This window comes from Silurus meridionalis, chromosome 17, assembly GCF_014805685.1.
Source record: "Silurus meridionalis isolate SWU-2019-XX chromosome 17, ASM1480568v1, whole genome shotgun sequence".
NCBI lineage: Eukaryota > Metazoa > Chordata > Actinopteri > Siluriformes > Siluridae > Silurus > Silurus meridionalis.
This window is the reverse complement of record NC_060900.1, coordinates 20,286,671-20,309,557: the sequence shown is the minus strand read 5'-3', so window position 1 is coordinate 20,309,557 and position 22,887 is coordinate 20,286,671. Positions and strand designations below refer to the sequence as shown.

The 22,887-nt window shown below is 39.2% G+C and overlaps 2 protein-coding genes across 2 annotated transcripts in view; both read right to left on the bottom strand.

The window, feature by feature from the left end:
* Positions 1-3,308: 3,308 nt before the first annotated feature.
* Positions 3,309-7,810, bottom strand: LOC124399644 (osteoclast stimulatory transmembrane protein). Its single transcript, XM_046870721.1, has 3 exons — positions 7,683-7,810; positions 5,075-6,083; positions 3,309-4,809 (listed from the first exon to the last, which is right to left on the bottom strand). Exons 1-3 carry the CDS (start codon positions 7,712-7,714, stop codon positions 4,354-4,356), a joined length of 1,497 nt encoding a protein of 498 aa, XP_046726677.1. The 5' UTR covers positions 7,715-7,810; the 3' UTR covers positions 3,309-4,353.
* A 2,570-nt stretch (positions 7,811-10,380) lies between these two features.
* slc13a3 (solute carrier family 13 member 3) overlaps positions 10,381-22,887 on the bottom strand; it is a 35,826-nt gene continuing 23,319 nt past the window's right edge. Inside the window, 6 exon segments of the mRNA XM_046870720.1 lie at positions 10,381-12,959; positions 13,493-13,630; positions 14,185-14,346; positions 14,710-14,822; positions 17,158-17,205; positions 17,208-17,254. Coding sequence (XP_046726676.1) covers positions 12,798-12,959; positions 13,493-13,630; positions 14,185-14,346; positions 14,710-14,822; positions 17,158-17,205; positions 17,208-17,254 — 670 coding nt within the window. The 3' untranslated portion in view covers positions 10,381-12,797.

Sequence of the window (22,887 nt, the reverse complement as noted above, 5' to 3'; positions counted from 1 at the left end):
AATTTTGTGTGAGCTGTTAGCGATAAGACATGACAAGAGCCTTTCATGTGTGCCGTTGGAGGAATTTGAAAGGGTCTCCTGAGCCGATTCCATTTACCGTGTGCTGTCTTTTCCCTTGCCATTTAATCTGAAATACAGCATAAATCTACTTATCTCAAATGCGGGCAAGAGGGCCAGAAAATGTCATATCATTGTTTACAAACAACTCAAATATAAAGTCTGAAAAAAGAGAGCGTCTTTGTGCTGTTGACGGCTGATTTATTGCACTCACTGCTCTGAAATCTACAATTTATAACTGAGTGTGCTGTAGATTACACTAACTAATCAGTTCTGAGTGAAACAGACACCTAGAAATTAGAGAAAATACACGAGAGACAACCAGGCAGACACAATATGAAAGTCAGTGAGAGAATGCCTTTTTATGACAGGGAGAAGGAAACCAAATGATAGAGACGAATGTTATGTGGAATAATTTCTTATAGGCCCCTTTTTTCAACATTATAGAAAATAAGATGAAAGTGTTTTTCTTATAGAATCACACTTAATACATTTTCAGTGGAATAATAATAATAATACCCAACATCTAGTACTTTTAGTATATTTCTTATATATTTCTATCTTATTTTTGATGGATGTAATGAATTGCATGCCTTAAGCCTAACTGTGTCCTACACTGATGTGCAAAACGTGTGCCATGCCAGTCAACATATAATAATCAAGCAATAATCTACTCATTCAAGTTTAGAACATGTATGAACATGAAAAAATGATTGGGCTAACAAGTGTCAGTATTCATTTGACTTTGTATTAAAAAAAAAAAAAAGGTTATAATCATTTGGGAATTTATACAGGATTATAGTCATAAATATGTCTGAAACTGTGAGGTTGGAAGAAACTGCCAGTGGTTTGTTGCAATAAAGGGATGAGAGGTTTAAAATGATGCAGCCCTAGCAACCATAAAACATTTTGTACCACAGCTCCAACAGGGTTTGCTGGAGTATGAAATTATGCCCAAAAGTTGTCTTCTCCTTCTTTAATAAAACTGTGGATCAGCCAATCCGTGTAAGAATCTGAAATGACTGACAGCTGTGCAGATATTTTTAACTGCCCCCGATCCCTGCATCTTTCACACATCTTACATAGTCACCTGTCATCTTGACCTGTTTTCCTCACTTAAAATATTATTCTTTCTCACTTTCTCCCACAGTCATTGGAGACAAGACTTTTAATATATTACTTTGTAAGAAAATCCATCAGTGTGTTTAAGTTGCTAAAATTAGACACGCATATATAGTTAGCCTACATTAACAAATATGTTTATTGAAGATTTAAAGAAATATTTCAAAACAATAAAAGGCATAAACTATTGTATAAAAAGGCTGAATTTGTAAAAAGGGACACAGCAATGTGCCAAGTCTAGTACATTGGAAATAATTATTTATAATTAGACAGTGAAACACCCCTTTTTTACTCTCCTGCTCTCAATGCTGAGAAATGTTGAAACAGTTTAAACAAAATCAGGGTTATGAAGGGTTGATGAGGGGCAAGCTGTCAAAAAGTGGGAAGTGGGTCTCATGGGAAAAATCTGTTGTACAGTAGATAACTTGTTTAAACTAACACTTAATATAACCATCAAAACTTTGCTAATTTATTATTAGCAATAATATTAGTATTAACACTACTGACCATGTTTAAACATGAGCTTAATCATGAGGAAATGTTAGTACTAGCACTTGCGTGGTTTTTACATTTAATTTCTTTATATTTAACTATGCTGACATGTTTTTGTAGCTTTATGGGTGTATTATTACCTTATAATGTTGACATGGTTGTTTGAATTAAATTCAATCTAATAGTGTAAATAGGCTAAAACTGAATGTCAAATAAATTTGAATAACTATTTTGAACAAAGCAGAGTCGTAGCTGCAAAATCATGCTATTGAATTTTTCTAAATTGCACGGTTGTCATACAATTTCCCACACACATGTCCAGCTGTCCTTTGATATTGTGTGAGAAGCTTTTTAAAATGATGTAGTAGCTTCATGTACCTTAGAGGAAGTTGTCACCATTTCACTTATCACATGATAAGGGAGAATAAGTTGGTGAACGCGTAAAACGAAGCATATATTTGAGAGAACTTTGTCATTTTGATATTACTGAATACTGAAGACATGTTATAGTATATGTAGATTATATGCAGTAAGTAAATCTCTGTCTGAGAAAAAGAAAGATATTTTGGGATTAATTAATTCATTATTGTTAATAATTTTGGCATTCTGGTGCAAAAACTTCTGAATGTAAGTGTTATGTGAGTTTCTTTTTTGTTTCTAGTTAAATGCTGTGTGATAATGAATATTTCTTGCAGGTCTTATTCATAAAGTAAAAAAAAATACAATTAAGTGTAATGCAACAGCTCTCTATTGCCACCTAAACATGTAAAACATATCTGGAGGACTGCAGTCATTAGAGAAGGAAATCATGGCTAATATAGTTTTAATAAAATTACTACATATTTAAAACAAAATCAGAAGTATACACATTTTCTTTGTAAAATCACCTTATTTTGGGTTGTTGTTCAAGCAACACACCTCCATTTGGAAATTTGGAAGTAGATGTTATGAAAGTTAGTATGGTTGTCTTGGCAGAATAACAAACTTAATTGTTGAAATTATTTTCTACATATATTGTATATTGCATTTTTATTTTTAAGTAAGGTAACGGGGGAATCCCCAATAGTTGCATCAAATGTGAAGTGCAAAATTTATTTGAAGACCAAAATTCCCATGGCTAATTTTAGAAATTAACCTATAATACTTGCATTTATAAGGCTTGCGCTAATATTCACATTCAGAAACCAGAAAAACTGATTGCATGTTTTAAACAGGATTTAAAAGGATGGCAAGAAAGTGGATTATACCTCTGAAAACACGGATGAACATATTTTTAGGAAAATAACATGCTTTGCTCTTAAAGGGTTTTAGAGCTCTATCCAAAAGATATTAAGGTGCTGCAGTGGCAGTAAAAATAAAACGTGGAAAAATGAGTAAAAAAAAAAAACATACTAGAGGCTTTTAATAGATCTTTACAAAAGTGGAAGTGCATAGATCCGAGACATGTTTTGATCAATTTGAAAATGGATAATGCTATTGAAGGTTAAACCAGTGTGTGTGTGTGTGTGTGTGTGTGTGTGTGTGTGTGTGTGTGTGTGTGTGTGTGTGTGTTTTGAATGTTGGATGTATAGTAAATCCAACTATTCAACCAATATTTTTTATTTTTTTTTATAAAAATAAAATATTATGAACAGATCTTTATTATTCCAAACCAAAACATTAACAGTTACCTGGGAACAGAAATATCTACTATGTGATCTTTGTATAAAAACAGACTCACCACTGAAACCATTTTCTAATTACTGATGAGTAATCAGTAAAAAATACATTATTATATTTTCATTAATATCCTGTTTCCTGTACCCTTTTACCTGCAACATGTGGACAAGTACAGATCTTTGCATGAGGCCGGGTTTTTTACTGTTTAACAATGACAGTCATCAGCAATCTGAGATTTAATTTGTAAAAACATGGCTAACATTAAGGTACAGGACTGTATTAAATAATGCAGAAATAGTAAATAACTGCATCATTAGAATGTTTGGTAATGCCAACATTTGATTATTAGCCAGACACAAATATTTATTATAGTATAACAAAATGCTGTTTATATTACAGTGGAAATAATAAATAATAATAACAACAGGCATTCTCTTGTTAATAGTATTAGACTTCTATGCAGGTAATACTACACGGCACTTTCACACACATGCACATACTGTATCTGTACACATTAACATGCATGTAGATAGACCAGAAATAATTAAATAAATACAATCTGTTAAATCCTCAACACCATCATTCATGGACAGCAAAGCAGATTTTAAATGTGAAGCTACTGACATCATGTGGACATTTGGAGTGTAATGCTTTTTGTTGGACCTGTAGCATTATGTGCTACAATTCTTCTTCAAAAAAATTATTCCAGTAATTTATAATAAATAAATAATGGCATGTAATAAATCCATATAAATATTATGTTAAGAATATAATTAAATCAAATAGGCATTAATGGTACAAAATTTACTTCTTTTAAATATAAATGTATTTCCTTTCTTACCCACCACAATTTTTTATTGAACTAAGAAATGTGGAGAAACCCACATAGACACAGAGCGAAATCTGCATAGACACACTGACTGATTGTAATTCAAGCTGAAGTTCAAAGCAGCCATGTTAACACTCTTAAGTCTACATTAAATATTGTGTAGTCAAATGTTCATATTTAATAGCATTAACTAGTCAGTTTAAACCAGTACAGTCAGTTGTGTGTTTTCTTGCAGGAAACCATGCATATAATCTTGAAAGTGGATTAAGCACAAATATTAATAGTATCTTATCAGTTCCATGCTTACTGTTTTCAGAACTTTCAAGTTCTGCTTGTTTGGCCTCCTTTCTCTTCTTCTTAATCACAATTTGATCAAGAAGAAATGTGATTCTCTTCTCCTCCTGCAGCTGGAAGAAGGAAGAGGCGACTTTTCTGCGAAGGCGTCGAGCGTAGACCTCTAGGAATGTGAGACAGTAACTGAGGAAGTAGAGCAGGAGCAATGCAAAAATCACCCCAGCATTCAGCTTGCTTGGCTTCATCGTGCACTGAGTCACATCTGAGCTAATGGTGGCATTGTACATTCTGACGAAGTTCACCATTACTGAGGATTTGCAGCCAAATATCTGACAGATGTTAGGTTTATAATAAACCTATTTGGATTGGGCAAATACCAAGCAAAAAAGAAAGAAAAAGAAAAGAAAGGAAGAAAAATGTTAAGATTAATATACAGACAAAATGGATGTAAAATAAGTTTTTACAACAACTTCTAGGGTTAATGGTAGTTCTTAGATAAAAAAGCGTACCTCCACCATAGTTCAGGTGAAAATGTTAATTTTGTTATGTAATGACAAGCCGATTATATTGTTAGAATTGAGTCAGAAATAGGCACATTCTCAGAAATGTTGCCAGGCTTACCTTGAAATTGATGTTCATGGAAATGTCAGTAGGTGGAATATCCAAAAGCCAAGGCCCACTAGTTACCACAGCATAATGCACTGTATAGTCAAAGACTAGAAGAACAATTGTCATCAACAAATACAACGTGATTATGAGAAAGGGAAGTAAACACTTAAGGAGTTCTCTTTTTGACATTCTGAAGCTGGTGACGTTCACTCCATTTTTCACATCCTTTGCCTCCACATGGATTCCTTTAATCTCTGCATTTTTTTTGAGCAGTCTTGTAATGTAGACATTGTCAAATTTTACAGATGTCAGGTATGACTTCAGGTAAATAGATGATTCTACAAAAAGGTAAATCACTAAAGCAGCAGCAAGTATTCTGCTTGAAAGGAGCTTCAGTTCCTCGAGATGATGTATGGCCTTGGAAAGATCTTGCCCAACGTGTTTGCTTAAACTTTTCAGATTTTCTCGGAGACCAGTCACATCAATGTCTGTCTGATGGTTAAAACTACTTAGCTGCTCAACAAATGTCCCAAAACCTGAATTCTTCATATTTTGAACTTTAGAAACCAGATCACTTTTTATGATGTTGCTTAATGCAGATGAATTAAGGACACTATGAGCAATGTTTTCTGATGTGCACTTCATGATATGTGTAAGTGCAGCTATGTTTGTGGCAATGTTTGGCAGAACGTAAATCAGCACCATCATGACACACAATGAGAGAACAAGTTTCCGTCCCTGTTGGGTGCCCAGTGTTGGAAACATCAATGTGAATGCACAACGAAAAGGATGTATGAGAAATGAAAAGATCAAGATGGCAAGTGTGTAGATGCCTGCAGCGATGCCTGCAGTCTGTAGGTTGTATCTTAAGAGGCCACTTAACCAGTGGAAGAGTAGTGCACCAGTGCTCATGGAGATGGCCAAACAGAGAAGCAGGAGGGTAAACACTTGTTTGGCATTGTGTGGACTTGGAGTAGAGTAGGCCGACCAGAGGAACCCAAGGCCATTCATCACTGACTTTCTGTAAGGCAAAGTTTATAGGTTAGGAGATAACTGCAAGCAGTGGGATTGCAAACCAAGATGGCCCCTGCCCCTTTAACCTAAACTGTTAATATCAGAGTATGAAAAGCCAATTACCCAAGTCAGTATACCAGGAAACTTTGTTATACCCTTTGTTTCCCAATGTGTCGATCTACATTTATACTATGATATATGCTGTGCTTTACCATTGTAACCCCTATAATTGAGCCCCTAAATCAATTTAGATATATTAGACGCAAAATAAATGCTAAAATGTGCACTACGTGGAAACTGGAAAATACTCCACAGATAATTTAAGGTAAAGTTTTGTAAAATCCATATTTTATCATTCCATGATAGCAAAACCTGAATATACATTAATATACATGTACAACAAAAAAAGGAACTGAGACTCTGAGGCTGAGACTTTTTAAACCAAATACTTATTATTTTAAATAAAATTAGATATGGTTTTATACAATGTACTTTCTGCCTGTGATTCATTAAGCAATCATGTATCTAATTAAATAACTAATAATTTGCCAATCAGTAGAGTTTGATTATTTTATTTTAATATAGAATAAAAGCTGTATATATACTGACTAATCTGAATATTTCTAAAGATATTTTATATTTATTTCTCTTTTGAATATATTCATTTTTATATGAAATGTTTACTTACATTTAGGGTTAGGGTTAGGGTTAGGGTTAGGGTTAGCCCTAACCCTAACCCTAACCCTAACCCTAACCCTAACCCTAACATTTAACAATATAGTTTAAACATTATATGTTAAAATACACTAGTGCATACATGTTTCTTTTAAACCACATACATACATGTATTAAAAATGGTCACGTCTACTAGCTTAAAGAAGTTGATTAGCCCATTTTCAATCTTAGTTACACTGGAATATTAAATTTCATTGCATATACTCATACTCACAAATCCCACACCCCAGAGTGCCCAGTTTGTGCAAAATATTGCATAATTTAATATAATTAGTTATGTGGGAGGAGTTATGCACACAGCATTAATATATTTTACCCAACAGAAAACATTTCATGTCAGAATGTGATTTAATAATTCAATAATAATAATAATAATAATAATAATAATAATAATAATAATAATAATAATAATAATAATAATAATAATTTAAATATGCAAAATGAAGACCAGTGTAAATACAAATTGTGCTCTCTTGAACCCTCACCACTAGCAAGTGTAATAATTAAAAGGAATACTATTTGTACTGTATAAATTTAGTAGATGTCTGTCTTTAAAGACTATTTTGTCATATGGATTATAATTTAAAATGTAAATTATTTATCATAACCATATAAACTAGACATACAATATCTGTACAGATGTTACAAATGGGTGTAACCTATATGACATTGACTAAAATACTACCTGGAATAAAAGTTCAAAAAGTTTTTTAATGTAATACAATAAATAAAATATATGCTTAAAAGGTAGAAATTGGGTAGCAAGCACATAAACATTTTCTATAATGTCAGTAGTCACATTAGATCTGACATTAAATTTTTATAAAAATTTAACTAATATAAAAAAAAGTAAAAAAAGAAAATGACAAACCTGTAGGCATTCCAGTTAATACTTTGGAACATCGCAATGTGTAATAAATCTATAACCAAATAATGAACTTGAGTGAAGAAATTCAGAAAGTAAAATGAGAACAACACTGTGTGTCAATCACATGGAAGTGGAACCAATCCCAAAAACCACATACAGCTTGTTTAAATGCACTAAACCTTGAGTCATCAAGTTGCTCAAACTCACATGATAAGCATTCAGCGTAAGCACACATCACGCATGTACAAATAAACAGTAGCTTGTGACCAGTGAATCACACTTTTCGTAAATAAATTAAATTGGTCACTATTTGTAGCTAAACAGTGTACATTACTTAAGATTTAGTTTTCTTTCCTATAGAATTTGCACACAAAAAACCCCACACAATTTGCTTTAATTTTAAATCCTCAGGAAAACCATTATGTACAGACAAAATGCAAAAAATGTTCCAACCCATTTATATACCTTTTACAAATAGTGTAGGGAATTTTGGCTTCTTTTAGTAGACAAAAAGTTATGCTATTAAGATTTGTTGCACATGTTACATCAATTTTCACAAGCTCAGGGAAACTGGCTGAAGAAAAGGTATGGCTGGTTTACAATGACACTGTTCTTAGAACTAATTATACTGTGTCAAAAATATAGCCATGCAATCTTTCAACAACATCACACTCTCCCTCTACCTCCTCTGCCTTTCAGCCTGGCAGAGAATGTCACTCTACTGTCTGGTCTGGCTGAGGATATTGCATTTTTTTCCCTAGAACTTAAATTTTGAATTATTTAATAATTAATGTGATTTACATGCTTTTTTATTACAGCCTTTTTGGTCAATCAATCAATCAACCAATCAATCAAACAATCAATCAAACAATCAATCAAACAATAATTTGACCAAATAATTAACCAATATTGGTTGTAATATATAATATGTAAATATTTTTAAACGGTTGTAAATGGTTTTGGATTTAAAGTACAAAAGTTATAACAATATAAAATTATGTTTATTTTTTTAGATTTTTTAGATAATTGTATTCATATAATATAATACAATAAAATAGAGTGGAATATTTTAAGAAGGAGGATCATAGGGTATAAGAGTGGAGGAAGGTGCACACAGGTGGACTATGTTCTATGTAAGAGATGCAACCTGAAAGAGATTAGAGACTGTAAGGTGTTGGCATTGAACAGTGTAACTAGACAGCATCGGATGGTGGTCTTTAGGGTGGCTATAAAGATGAAGAAGAAGAGGAGAAGAGTGAGGACTGAAAAAAGAAAAAGATGGTAGAAACTGAAGGAGGAAAACCGCTGTGTGAGATTCAGGGACGAGATCGGACAGGGGCTCGGTGCTGGATGATTGGGCAACTACTGCAGGAGTGATAAGGGAGACAGCTAGGAAGGTACTTGGTGTGACATCTGGAAATAGAAAGGAAGACAAAGAGATGTGGTGGTGGAATGAGGAAGTGCAGGAGAGCATAAGGCGAAAGAGGTTGGCAAAAGAGGACTGAAAAGTAGGCAGGAGTACAAGGAGATGCAGCAGCAGGTAAAGAGCAAAGGAAAAAGGCATATGAGAAACTGTATGTGAAGTTGAACAATAAGCAAGGAGAAAAGGGGGGACTGAGCTGGATGCAGATGGAAGTGGAAGCCAGATGCATTATTTGCTTTGAGAATGTTGATGGAGAAGTATAGAGAAGATCAGAAGGAGATGCATTGTGTGTTTGTGGATTGTGCCAAGAGAGGAGTTGTGGTATTGAATGAGGAAGTGAAGTGTGACAAAGAAGTATGTGAGGGTGGTACAGGACATGTATGAGGACAGTGTGACAGCAATGAAGTGTACAGTAGGAACGACAGACTGGTTTAAGGTGGAGGTTGGACTGCATCAAGTATTGGCTCTGAGCCCTTTCCTGTTTGCAGTGGTGATGGACAGGACGAGTTTATTAGAGGGACAGCAGATGTAAGACGTTTTGGGGACAAAGTAAGAGAGGCCCGATTGAGATGGTTTGGACATGTGCTGAGGAGTTACTGAGTGCTTAGAATGGAGCCACCAGGAAGGAGAAAAAGAGGAAGGCCAAAAAGGAGGTTCATGGATGTGGTGAATAATGACAGGTTGTTGGTTTAAAAGAGGCAGATGTAGATGACAGGGGGGGTATGGAGACAGCTATGGTGACCCCCAATGAGAGCAACCGAAATAATAATAATAATAATAATAATAATAATAATAATAATAATATATAATATAATATAATATAATATAATATAATATAATATAATATATAATATAATATAATATGGGTACAGACAAGAGCTATATATTTTCATGTTAACTCACTCTTTTTTAAATATTGTTTACATGTCAGGAATTCAGTGAGTTACACATCAGTTCTGCATCAAAGAAAAAGGAACTATGACAAATAAACAGATGCTTTGAATATTTCCCTTCTCAAACCAAAACTGGACAGTATTATGCTGCATAATGCTTTGACTCAGTCTTGTTGAAGTAATATAAAGTAAGCTAATAATAGAGGTAATGGCAAATAAGAATCATCCGTGCCATACGTATACATTTGTTTATTTAGGGAAAAAATGTCTTGTCTCTCTTAAGAAATTAAATAGACAAACCTGCAAAAGTAATTAAAATAGCAATATTTAATTAAAGTTTTTTCTGTATATGTATGTGTGTATAAAGGAAAATGAAACAGAGGTCTCATGTTACCTTTTTTATTGAATTCACAGCTTCATTTTCCATGTTCCATTTTCCAGCAACAAACCAGATGTGTAAACATTCACAGTAATAATGAGGTCTTATTGCATGGTATGTCAGAGGAAATAGGTAGTGTTTATTCGGACAGTAACCAACTGGCTGTTCCCAGCTTATACTACCATTATACTACCATTTTCTTCATATTTCCTGAAGGCATAAAGGAAGGTTTTAAAGGAAATGTACAATATTGTGTGTTATACGATTATGCAATTGCAAGTCCTATGTTGCTTCATACTTTCCTCCACAGTTTTAACAACACACCTGAATTCAGACAGTTTCAAACCTAATACCAAATGAAGCAAATATACAATTTGACCATTATGTTATTGCACAAATCATGATTTACAGGTTGCAATTGTAATGAATCCAAACACAAGTGTGTTTGGGTTCACATGAAGACACGTAAGAGACACTTACATGAAGACACTTAAGAGACACTTACATTTGACATCCTACTTACAATCATACAATTCCTTAAAAACAAATCTCATGTTACATAGACATTAAGTCTATTAATTATACAGTAAAATCGGACAATATATCATATTGCAACATAAACTAAAAAAAAAAAAAATCATAAAAGTCCTGGGATTTTATGAACATGTATACATATATAAATGTAAGATAAATTATTACATTAAACAGCAAAAGTGTGTGTATGTGTGTGTGAGAGTGACCTCTTTGAATTTGTCTTGAAATAAATTGATCAGTAGTGAGTATTTAGTGAACAGGTGGATTGAAGGTCAGTGCTTGTTTCTGTTAAATACAGGATGCTATACTACTAACAATTACACGTTTATCCACACAGCACAGTGACTTTACTCATTTCGTAAAAGTGTGAAATCCCAAACTGGGTCCTGTCATATGCTGACCGGATAAAGTATTGCGGCATGTTGATAACAGAATAGTATTTACCAAATCTTTACTACGTATTTTCCCCTTTACCTATTCATGTACTAACAATTACACATTCCCTCCCACACAGTCCAGGGACTTTAGTCATCTACATAAAATTGTGAAGACCTGAACTTGGTCATTTACATTTATGCTGACTCAACGAATTATTGTCCAATAATCTGCATGTTGAGAAAGAGCTAGTGTTTAAAGGAAGTAAACCATGGAACCATGTACATGATGAACAATTTGATTATCAACAAAAAAGTGTAAATAAGAATAAGATTTTACAAATGTCCAATAAACCAATATACCATTTATAATCATTATAATCATTGTACTGTCTATAGAATTGTCTCATCTTTGGCCTTTCCATTTCTTAGAAAGTAAAGCTGACTGTTCATAGATAAAAATATGTGGAGGACTTATTTTTATATTATCATTACAAACATTTATAATTTATTTAACAACGTTACTGTTAAGATTTCTCTACTCCTATAAGTAAGGGAATAACTGTAAAGGCTGTGCTGCTATAATGGATTAATGCACAAGGATTTGAAATGCAGTGCAATGATATTTTGAAGTGAAGCTACCCGCTTTAGTAAAGAAAGTCAAATTATAAAAATCTAAGAATCTTAAAGTTTTTTTTCGCTTAACTTTGGTTTACCAGTTATATTTTATAATATTTTGCATGATTTTATATTAACTAAGTTTTAGCTTGTTTTCATTTATTCTGGTTTCATACACTAGGGGGCACCATTTTCTAAGCGCTTGAAAAGCAAGGTTCCTCAATCATGTAGTGTGGGAAGAGAGCATAAAGCTAAGCACTTGTTTTAACTCATAGTCACAAGACAGTAACACACTGTAGCTCTAAAACAACAGGGTATACCAAATATAATTAGCAAATCATTAAAACAGTAGCTGACATTTGACAGACTGAAAACAAAGAAGGTGACTATATGCAAATTATGCAAATTAGCACTCTAATGCATCCATTAATATTTTTCTGTGTGCTGTGTTCAACCTGGCTAACCTTGGATCCTACATATACACATTTTTTGTGTTAAGTCACATCAAGAGTTATGAGTTCTTACTTTTGAAATATATTGCAATACATTAAAAAGTGATGTGCTCTAGATATTAACATATTTTTTTTTATAATAAAAATAATCTGTCCTGTTCAAATCTAGGCTTATATTTTTGAAAGTTTCCATACATTCGATTTCAAGATGGCCAAGGCATAATGCAGAAACCTTCCTGGAATCTGGACCAAGCTTATAGTCTAACACTGTTCTGTGTTTGCTGGGAGAATACTGTTGAAGTATGTTTCCCATGTATGCCATTGTATGCCATGCCAGCAACATAACTAGGAAACACTTTTACACTATAAACATGAAACCAATAAACAATGTTATCAACACTGATTATTAAATATTATATATAGTGTTTGAAGTGTGAGGGTGTGTCTATCCAGTAAGGTTAACTACTGGTACTTTAAGTTCTGTAGTGTTTAGAGGTTTGGCCCAGTCCGGGTATGTATCCAAGTTGAACATGTGAAGTCCCCAAGTGTTCATAGCCAGAGATACACAGAAAATCCCCAGAATGTTCATCATAAAACCCGTTTTCACCTTTAAAAAAAGAGCAATATGATAAGATGTTATTATTGCAGCAATGACTTTCCAATGACCTGCAGGAAATGTAATTATGTACGAAGATAATATGATTTCTGGATTTCTGCAAATGTATATTGTTAACCAGACTTGGCAAATAAAAAAACAATTATTTGTTGCCAAATTATGTTTGCATTATACATAAGAATCATAAAGAAATAGTTGGTTGTGCTAGAATTTAAAGTGTAATTGTTTTTTTTTTTAAGTTTACAAGTTTAATTGCTGTTGATTCTCTATTTGGCATTTAATTGCCAGAATAAGAAGTTGTGTAGGAAAGTGTGTTCGTACATTTAAAACAAGAACATTTGTTGCTAATGTGGGCAAATTATAATTCATTAAGGTCTTGCAGCTCAAAGTTCATTTAGATACACTGTAAGAGTGTGGTGGGAGTGAATTTATTACATTTCTGCATGACTAGTCGATACATGATGCCAAAAGATCAAGGTTGCTTGTGATTCAAATGTTCTAATTAGGTCTTTTGAATTGCTCACCATGTCTTTGACCATGAGGTGTCCAGAGGCAAATGCAATAGAATTGGGTGGAGTAGAAACAGGAAGCATGAAGGCATATGAGCAACCTACGGTTGCAGGAATCATGAAGTACAATGGGTTCACCTTCACATGGATGGCCTGTAAACAACAACATCAGATGAATTGCCCTTTGCTTTACATACATTTCACTCATATTCACTTCAAATAATATAACAGGCATTTAGTTCTAATATGTGAACTACTCTAGCAAGATCAAAATTGCTGATTTGTTTCAATTACACACATGAATGTAGTGAATATTTTGTGAAAATATATAATATATAATAATATATGTTAGAGACTGAAAAATAAATCAATCCAAAACAAACCCATCAAAAGAGGACAAAGAACACTAGCTATTGAATTAGAACAAAAAAAATGTCTTTATTTGGGAAATGAGTCACGAGCTGCCTTAATGGAAAATTTTGCACCCTCAATACAGGTAGTCACTATTTTGCTCTCTTTGAGGCTTGGAAATGTTTCAGCTAAATGCTATTTTTCATGTACTTACAAATGTGAGTACAAAGAAAATCGTTTTTGTATATCTGGTATTAAGATTTTGTTTAGTTTTGGTTCTGAAAATTCAATTTCATTTATTCAATTTCAGTTAAAAAAGTACTGTTTCAACCAAGCCATGAATCACAGTCACTCACCAGTTCAGCAATAACCGGAAGGAAGATGATGATGGTGGCGGTGTTGCTGGCAAACTCTGTGAAACAAGCAATGAAGGCTGTGATGAGCATCACCGCTACCGGAGGGGGAACCTTAACTAAAGGCTGCAAACGTCCTCCAATCCACACGGCCAGACCTGATTCCTGAGAACAAACAAACATAACATAACTTGTATAAGTGAAGTAGACTGCATGTAATCGACCTGAACGCACTTACTAATGATTGTTATAGCTCTAAATCACTTTCATTTCATTACTTAGTAAGCAGTCTTTTTAAACTCCAGATTTTAGATAAAAATTATGTATTGGTTGTTTTTGTTCAAACGTTCATGTCACAAATTGTTTAAATTTGTTATGTACTAAACATAACAAATAGGTCATGATGACCTGCAACAAGAAATGCTTAAAAACTCAAAATAACGTCAATACTTAGTGAGCTCTGACCATAAAAGATAAAGAGAGAGAGAGAGAGAGAGAGAGAGAGGTAAGGAAATGCAAATAACCCACCTCACAGCCTTTAGCCATTGCAAAGCCTCCACCCAGCAGGATGATAATGTTCCATGGCACACATTCCTGAACTCTTTTCCAAGATAACAACGGCACATATGGAGTGTTCGAAGCTGTAAACGAAAGTCAAGTCAAGTTCAAGTCGAGAAGCTTTTATTGATATCCCATCACATTTAGCTGAATCAGTACACAGTGAAAAGAGACAAAGTTTCTCCAGAACCCAGTTGCTCCAACACATAAAAAAACACAGAGCACCATAACAGAACACCGTTCAGATGTGACATGTTTAGTTCAGTTACAGTTCAGTTTATAAATGTAATTATTCTCATGGAAACTTTTAACAAGTATTTTGTGGTCATTGGCTGTGGACCATTCAGCATCTGTTAGGCATTTTGCATTGTCACCACAGTTATAATTTAAACTGTAAATGTTCAAATTCATTGCTAACTCAGTAAAATGGCAGAAAACATTTTTAAAAGTATACCAGACAGGAACTAGTAGAGTATTACAAAATGTATAAAGAAGTAGGCCACCTTTGGGTGAGATTACTATAATCTGTTAGGAACAGTGGCATTAGAGTGTGAGCCTTTGGAAAAACATGATAAGCTAACTCATTAACATTCCACATCTTATTTACTGAGGCTCCAATCAATGCACACAAACAGCTCTCACAAAAATGTCTCAGAAACGACAATCTTGAAACTACTTTGCTAGATTGTGAGCTCTCAATTAAATAATTACATTTAGCATTCACTTAGCGAAGTACTGCAGGCGGGATATTTTTATTCATTCAGAAATCTTACATTGATCTAATATATATTATAATGTATATGTATTATAGCATGTGAGGGCCTAATCATACCTCCATATACAATTCCAGTTCATGTCACTTTACACTAAACATTAAACTAAATCTTTATCTTGTTAAGTGAGGAATAAGGTATGATGAATGAGCTATTATAGGAAAATACTCACTGATAAAGTGCACAGCAAAGGGCTGTCACTATGACAAAGTTCATTATATTCCAAAGCAATTTAGAAAAAGCGCACATTACATTGCTGATCTGTTTATAGCTACAATCAACACAATGAATTATTTAACTTGGTTCCTGATATTACTTATATTCTATCTTTTAGAAACCATAATAAACCAAAATAAAAAGATATATATACATACACATTTATACTCATATCCTATAAACCCCAAAGTTTAAAGCACTTTGTCCTTAGAAAACTACTACTGCTTTACTGACTTTACTTTTTCAAGCACTGACACTATTCATTTATGGTAGTTGGCAGAAACCCTTATCAAGAGCAAAATTGTCACCTGGTGTTACTGTAAGTTTTATAGTTATTGTACTGCGGTTAATTTGTATTAAAACTCACACTTTTCTCTGAATGGTGCAGTTATAAAACACTGATAACTTTGAACGGAATTGAAATTTTTTATAAGAACACATATCTGATAATATTTCTGGCTGTAGCATTAATTCCAAATTTATATTAGTGTGCTGTTTTGTATATAATTACATTCATATATTCAAACAAATGTACATTCATCCATTAACATTTAAGTACTCACAGACTTTTACAGTGACTTTGGTTACTTAACCATGAAAAACATATAATTACCGTATTTTTTGGACTATAAGCCACTACTTTTTCCGCACGTTTTGAACCCCTCGGCTTGAACAACGAAGCGGCTAATTTATGAATTTTCCCTGGGTTTTTCTCGGTTTCACAAACTTCAAGCCAAAAAACTGAACCCCATAACATTAGACCAATGAAATTTCCGAACGGAAACGAAAAAACGCACCTCACCTGTGTTCTGAGCTGCACAGCATCGAGAGAAAAAAACTTCCATCGGGTGATTTTTAAACCCAAAAGATAAACTCCCGAGAGAAATATTTGTAAAAGGAAGGAGGAAGACAGTAAACAATGACTTTCTTGGTCGGCTACTGTTTAGATACAAGCCGTTGTAACGCGTTGAGTCAGGGTGAAGGGAGAGCTCGCTATTCCCAAAATACGGCTATGCTCCTAAAGGAAGCGCAACATATTTCACCTGTTACACCGTGTTTAACGTGTCTTTCGTTAAAGCGTGTGTAAAGTACATTAGTGTAGACACCTGCGGCTTATAGACAGGTGCGGCTTATTTTTTGTTAAAAATAAAAATATTTGTAAAATTCAGGGCTTGTATATGGGTGCGCTTTATAGTCTGGAAATTATGGTACCCATTTTCGATAAATATTAGAGTGATGTTTTATAATCATATGCAGACTGTGATGTATCAAAGGAGCAAAACATGATTATTTGCATTTTGTGCCAAGTCGTATTACACCACACTGGTATAGATAACTAACAGGTCTAAAAGTGAGGGATTAAGAGGACTGTAACTTTACAATGAAAACAAAAATGGTTATTTGGAGCTAGTTTGGGTAATGCTCTGACCTCTAGTGTTCAGCCACCATCGCAGTGATGGACACTTGGAAGGAAAAAGAACAGGATGGAGATGATGGTAACTCCAGTAACGGCATCTGAGACGTAGCTTCAATCATGAGAGAGGGGGAGAGAGAGAGAGAGAGAGAGAGAGAGAGAGAGAGAGAGAGAGAGAGAGAGAAAGGAGAAAACAAAACAAATTTTATATATATATATATATATATATATATATATATATATATATATATATATATATATATATATATATCAGTTCAGTACACAAGATGTTTTTGTAAGCAGCACACATTAATGGAGACCTGACCAGATTGGGTCCATCTATATTAATTCACCTGAAACCCTCTTGAAGACATCTCCTCTACTTTTTTCCCCCTACGTTCTTGATGGATAGATTATGAGGCCAATCCTAATTCAAGACAACAGATTAAGTAACCTAAATTAGGCTGTGAATTGGACATAATGCTCAAGATTAGCTGAAAGGGATAGTAATCATCAGAGTGTGCTTTTGTCCTGGATCTCTTTTCTCCAGCTAAGCTTAGTATGCATGCTGTGCTCCAGTGTTAATGCAGCTGAGTTTCCTGCGGAGAGAGTTTTCTCTCCTTACTTCACTATCTCTGCACTTCTCCACATATTTAGCTATTTGCTTACAATTACAATTCACTGGCTTTATTCATGCTGTGTTTAATTTAAAAAAAAAAACGTCAGTTTCCATAAAAGAAACGTGTATTAATATGTATTTTCTCAGACAAAATTAACACTGGAGTGAACCGGAATGGTACTTCTTTCACACTTAGCGTTTGGCTCTTCAATTGAAAATGTGTATGTAATGTATTTTTAAAACTGTTTACATGTTAAAAGTGCTGTAGTCAACATTTTACATTAATTTAAATATCAAATGAAATATATAGCATCTTTCTGATGCCACAATAGTGTGTATCTGTACTTGTTTAAAGTTTCTAAGTAATAAATAAAACACAGCATATGAGTGTCACGCGAGGAAACTGGAGGCGAAAGCCGAAGTGAAAGCAAACGAAAGTTTATTTGAAACACAAGGCAAATCCAGATACACTCGCTGAAAAAGGGTATAATATCCGTGGGCGCAGAAGCAGCGCGTCCACGGTGCATGGGAACAAACACCGGGCAGTCGGTGTATGAATCCCGTGCGCTGAAGAAGCACGGTGCTGAACAGTCCAACGGAAAGCGTGTGACGGGCAGCAAAACCATGAAACAATAACTGACAGAGTGTGTGTGTAGGTGAGGGGTTTATATGGGTTAGGTGATGAATGAAATAAACGAGGTTCAGGTGTGTGTCCTTAGTATGCTGGGGATGAGCTACGAGTGGCGCGGCCTGCACAGGAGAAGGAACAGGTAGCTCCTGACACCACCCTCCCCAGGGGCGGCACCGACGCCCGGACTCTGCGGCGAGGGCGACCCCAGCCCGGGCGCCGGGCGGCGCGGTGAGCCGCGTGGAACTCCGCCAGCAACGCTGGGTCCAGCACGCCCCGCCGGGCCACCCAAGACCGCCCTCCGGCCGTAGCCCTCCCAATCCACGAGGTACTCGAGGTGACCCCTGCGCCGCCTGGAATCCAAGACTTCCCGCACAGCATACACGTCTGCTGCGCCACGACCTCCGCTGGACGGACGCCGCGGGGTCACCTGGAGGACGAGAGGAAGGCGAGACATACGGTTTTAGCAGGGACACATGGAAGGTGGGATGAATGCGGTACCGGGTGGCAGCTCCAGCCGGTAGGATACGTCTCCGATCTGCCTGGAAACCCTGAAGGGCCCGATGTACCGGGGGCTCAGCTTACGGCACGGCAGCTTCAGCCTCAGGTCCCGTGTCGACAACCATACCAGATCCCCGGGGCGGAAACGAGGAGCCTCCAGACGCCTGGCGTCAGCGTGCCGGCGAGTATTGCGAAGGGCCCGACGCAACTGGGTGTGCGCCGACTCCCAGACCCGTTACTCTCCCGGAACCAGGCGCCCACCGAGGGTACGTCGCTGGGCTCGTCCGACCACGGGAACAGGGGTGGCTGGAACCCCAGCACGCACTGGAAAGGGGTGAGACCTGTGGAATCCTGCCGGAGCGAGTTCTGGGCGTATTCGGCCCAGGGCAGGAAACGAGCCCAGTCCTCCTGGTCCTGGCTGCAGTAAGTCCTCAGGTACCTGCTCAGCTCCTGGATCTTCCGCCCGCCTGGCCGCTCGACCGCGGGTGGTAACCAGACGTTAGGTTCACCGAAACCCCCAGGAGCTGGAAGAAGGCCTTCCACACCCGAGACGTGAACTGGGGCCCACGATCTGAGACTATCTCCTCCGGGAGACCAAAATTCCTGAATACGTGGGTGAACAGGGCCTCGGCTGTTTCGAGGGCGGTGGGCAGGCCCTTGAGGGGAACAAAACGGCAGGCTTTGGAGAAGCGGTCCACCGCTACCAGGACGCACGTGTGTCCCCCTGACCGTGGCAGGTCGGTCACGAAGTCGATCCCAGGTGGGACCAGGGCGCTATGGACGGGAGTGGCACCAGCTTGCTCACGGGTAGGTGCCGTGGCACTTTGACATGGCGCAGGTGGCACACCCTGGACGAACCGGGTGATCTCCTCTGCCATCCCGGCCACCAGTAACGCTGCCTGGACGAGCTGAACTGTCCTCCTCTCCCTGGGTGACCCGTGCCGGGCCCCTCGTGTACCGACTGCATGAGCCCTCGTCGGCAGGAGGTGGGGACAAAGACACGTCCCTCAGGACACCGGGGCCGGTTCCTGGAGAGAAGCTGAGCGGATCTCCTGTCCACGCCCCAGACGATGGGCCCCACGACGAGTGTGGGAGGAAGGATGGGGTCCGGATCGCTGGGTTCCTCGGCCCGAACACCCGGGAGAGGGCGCCGGCCTTACCATTAAGCGCCCGGCTCGGTAGGTGACGTGGAACCGAACCGAGTGAAGAAGAGGCCCAGCGGGCCTGCCTGGGGTTGAGCCTCCGGCCTCCGTAGGTACTGGAGGTTCTTGTGGTCTGTGATAACAGTGAATGGGTGCTCGCGCCCAGCCAGTGCCTCCATTCGCCAGAGCCATCTTTATTGCCAACAGCTCACGGTTGCCGATGTCGTAGTTCTGTTCAGCCGCTGAGAGCTTATGCGAAGTAAGCGCAGGGATGGAGCTGTGGCGGGTTGCCTGATAGCTGGGAGAGAGCCGCCCACGCCGGTGGAGGAGGCGCCGACTCACCACAAACGGTCTCCGGGATCTGGATGACGTAACACAGGGGCGAGGCAGAAACGCTGGCGGAGCTCGCCGAAAGCCTCCTGAGCCTCTGGGGTCCATCTCAGGGTCCGTGCTTTACCCCTGAGGAGGGTCGTGAGGGGTGCCGTGATCTGGCTGTAACCCTGGATGAACCGACGATAGAAGTTAGCAAAGCCCAGGAACCGTTGGAGCTCTTTGATTGACTCAGGAACGGGCCAGTTCCTTACAGCCTTCACCTTGCCTTCATCCATCTGTATTCCCGTGCACTAATCACGTAGCCCAGGAACTGTATCTCGTCCAGGTGGAACTCGCACTTGGAGAGGTTCAGATAGAGCTGGTGGGAACGGCGCCCTAGTACGCCAAGCACGTGACGATGGTGCTCCTCCAGGTTACGTGAGTAGATCAGGATGTCATCGATGTAGACCATGACACACTTCTGGAGGAAGGGCCGGAGCACCTCGCTCATGAACCCCTGGAACACTGCCGGAGCGATCGAGAGGCCGTGCGGCATGACCCGGTACTGTAGTGCCCTGAGGGTGTAATGAAGGCGGTCTTCCATTCGCCTCCTCTTCTGATGCGTACTAGGTTGTATGCGCGCCCGGAGGTCGAGTTTGGAGAATACCCTAGCCTCCCTTAGGTCCTCCAGAGCTGACGGCACGAGAGGGAGGGATAAGGGAGAGGAGCGATCTGGGCGTTTAGCTGCCGGTAGTCGATGCATGGACGAAGACCCCGCCCTTCTTTCCCACAAAGAAAAGCTTGAGGCTGCCGGTGAGGTGGATTGGGTGATGAACCCCTGCTGGAGCGCCTGTTGGACGTACTCCTCCATAGCTCGATGTTCAGGAGCGGATAGGGGATAGACACGGCCCTTGGGCAGCTTAGCCCCAGGAAGCAGGTCGATGCAGCAATCCCCAGGCCGGTGAGGGGGAAGACGAGTGGCTGCTTTGGCACAAAACACATCCTTGAATGCCTGGTATTCCACAGGAATCGCCGCCTGGGTCTTTGTGGTGGCTTCTTCCACCCTGGTGGCACCGACCACGACCTTATGGACCCGTGTGGGTAGCTGGGAGAGGCAGTTTTCCCGGCAGTGTGCACTCCACTCTAGAATGTCGCACGGGTCCCAGGAACACCGTGGGCGTGTTGTTGTAACCAGGGCCGTCCCAAGATCACACTGACTGTAGAGTCGCCGAGTACCATGAACCGGATGTCCTCCCGATGGAACAGCCCCACCTGGAGGGTGACAACTGGCGCACAGTACTTCACCCAGCCCCTTCCCAGTGGGCGGCCCTGGATGGTCTGGACGGCTAAGTCCTGGGAGCCCTCTCTCGGGGAGCCAAGGCGGTCGAGGCAGGCTTGGGAGATGAAGTTACCTGCTGATCCAGAGTCCACCAAAGCACATACGGAGACAGATAGGCTTGGGGTTAGAAGCATTACCGTGAGCTTAGACAAAGGAGAGATGTCTGCAGGGAACTCAACAGTACTCACCGCCGCGAACGGACGCCTGGTGCATCTGGCGATGGAATGACCCGGTCACCGCAGTACAGGCACTTTCCGTGGCCAATCGGCTGTTTCTCTCTCCTGGACAGCCTTTGTGAGCCCAGCTGCATTGGTTCGGTATCGGAAGCCGGGGTGGTTGCAGGATGGGTCCCTGAGGGATGGTGTATCGGTGGGCATGCCACGAGCCGCTGTGAAAGGCCGATGGACTTTCCTATGAACTCCTCCAGCCCCATCCTGTCGCCATAGATCGCCATTGCCTGTTTAATTTCTGGTGTGAGTCCCACTCGATATATGCCCAGAAGCGCTGACTCGTTCCAACCACTAGATGCCGCCAGTGTGCGGAAGCGCAGGCTGTAAGCCGTGATGTCATCACTCCCCTGTCGCAAACTGAGCAGCTGGTCGGCGGTGGTTAGGACCCCGGAGGCGGCGCTGAAAACTTCCAGGAAGTGCGCGTAAACAAAGCGTAGGTGTTTAATACTGGGCTCTCCGAGTCCCACAGCGACAGCTCAAGCTAGCGCCTCCCGGAAAGTAGAGAAATAAAGAACGCTACCTTGGACCGCTCGATGGGAACCGCTGCGGTTGCATCTCTATGTAGAGGTTCACCTGGAGCAGGAAGCCGCGGCACCGACGCTTCTCCAAAACGCCCCGAGCGCCATGGGACTGCCGGTAACCGCGGGGGTTGTTCGAGCCGCTGTTGGAAAGGCGGCTTGCAGCGCGGCGACGAGATCCCGAACCGGGTCGGCGGAGCTGCTCCCGGAGGAGCCGCTGGGTCCGGTATCCATCTACAGGTAAGAGCCGGAAAACAGCTCCTTACTGTTCTTCGAGGTCAGTTATTCTGTCACGCGAGGAAACTGGAGGCGAAGTCAAGTGAAAGCAAACGAAAGTTTATTTGAAACACAAGGCAAATCCAGATACACTCGCTGAAAAAGGGTATAATATCCGTGGGGCGAGAAGCAGCGCGTCCACGGTGCATGGGAACAAACACCGGCAGTCGGTGTATGAAT

What these genes read in the sequence shown, in the direction of transcription:
- LOC124399644 (XM_046870721.1), bottom strand. Translation starts at nt 7,714, where the DNA reads ATGTTCCAAAGTATTAACTGGAATGCCTACAG. An exon ending in ATTAACTGGAATGCCTACAG is followed by an intron (nt 6,084 to 7,682) that starts GTTTGTCATTTT and finishes TTTGCCTTACAG; the next exon opens with AAAGTCAGTGATGAATGGCC. An exon ending in CCATGAACATCAATTTCAAG is followed by an intron (nt 4,810 to 5,074) that starts GTAAGCCTGGCA and finishes CAATCCAAATAG; the next exon opens with GTTTATTATAAACCTAACAT.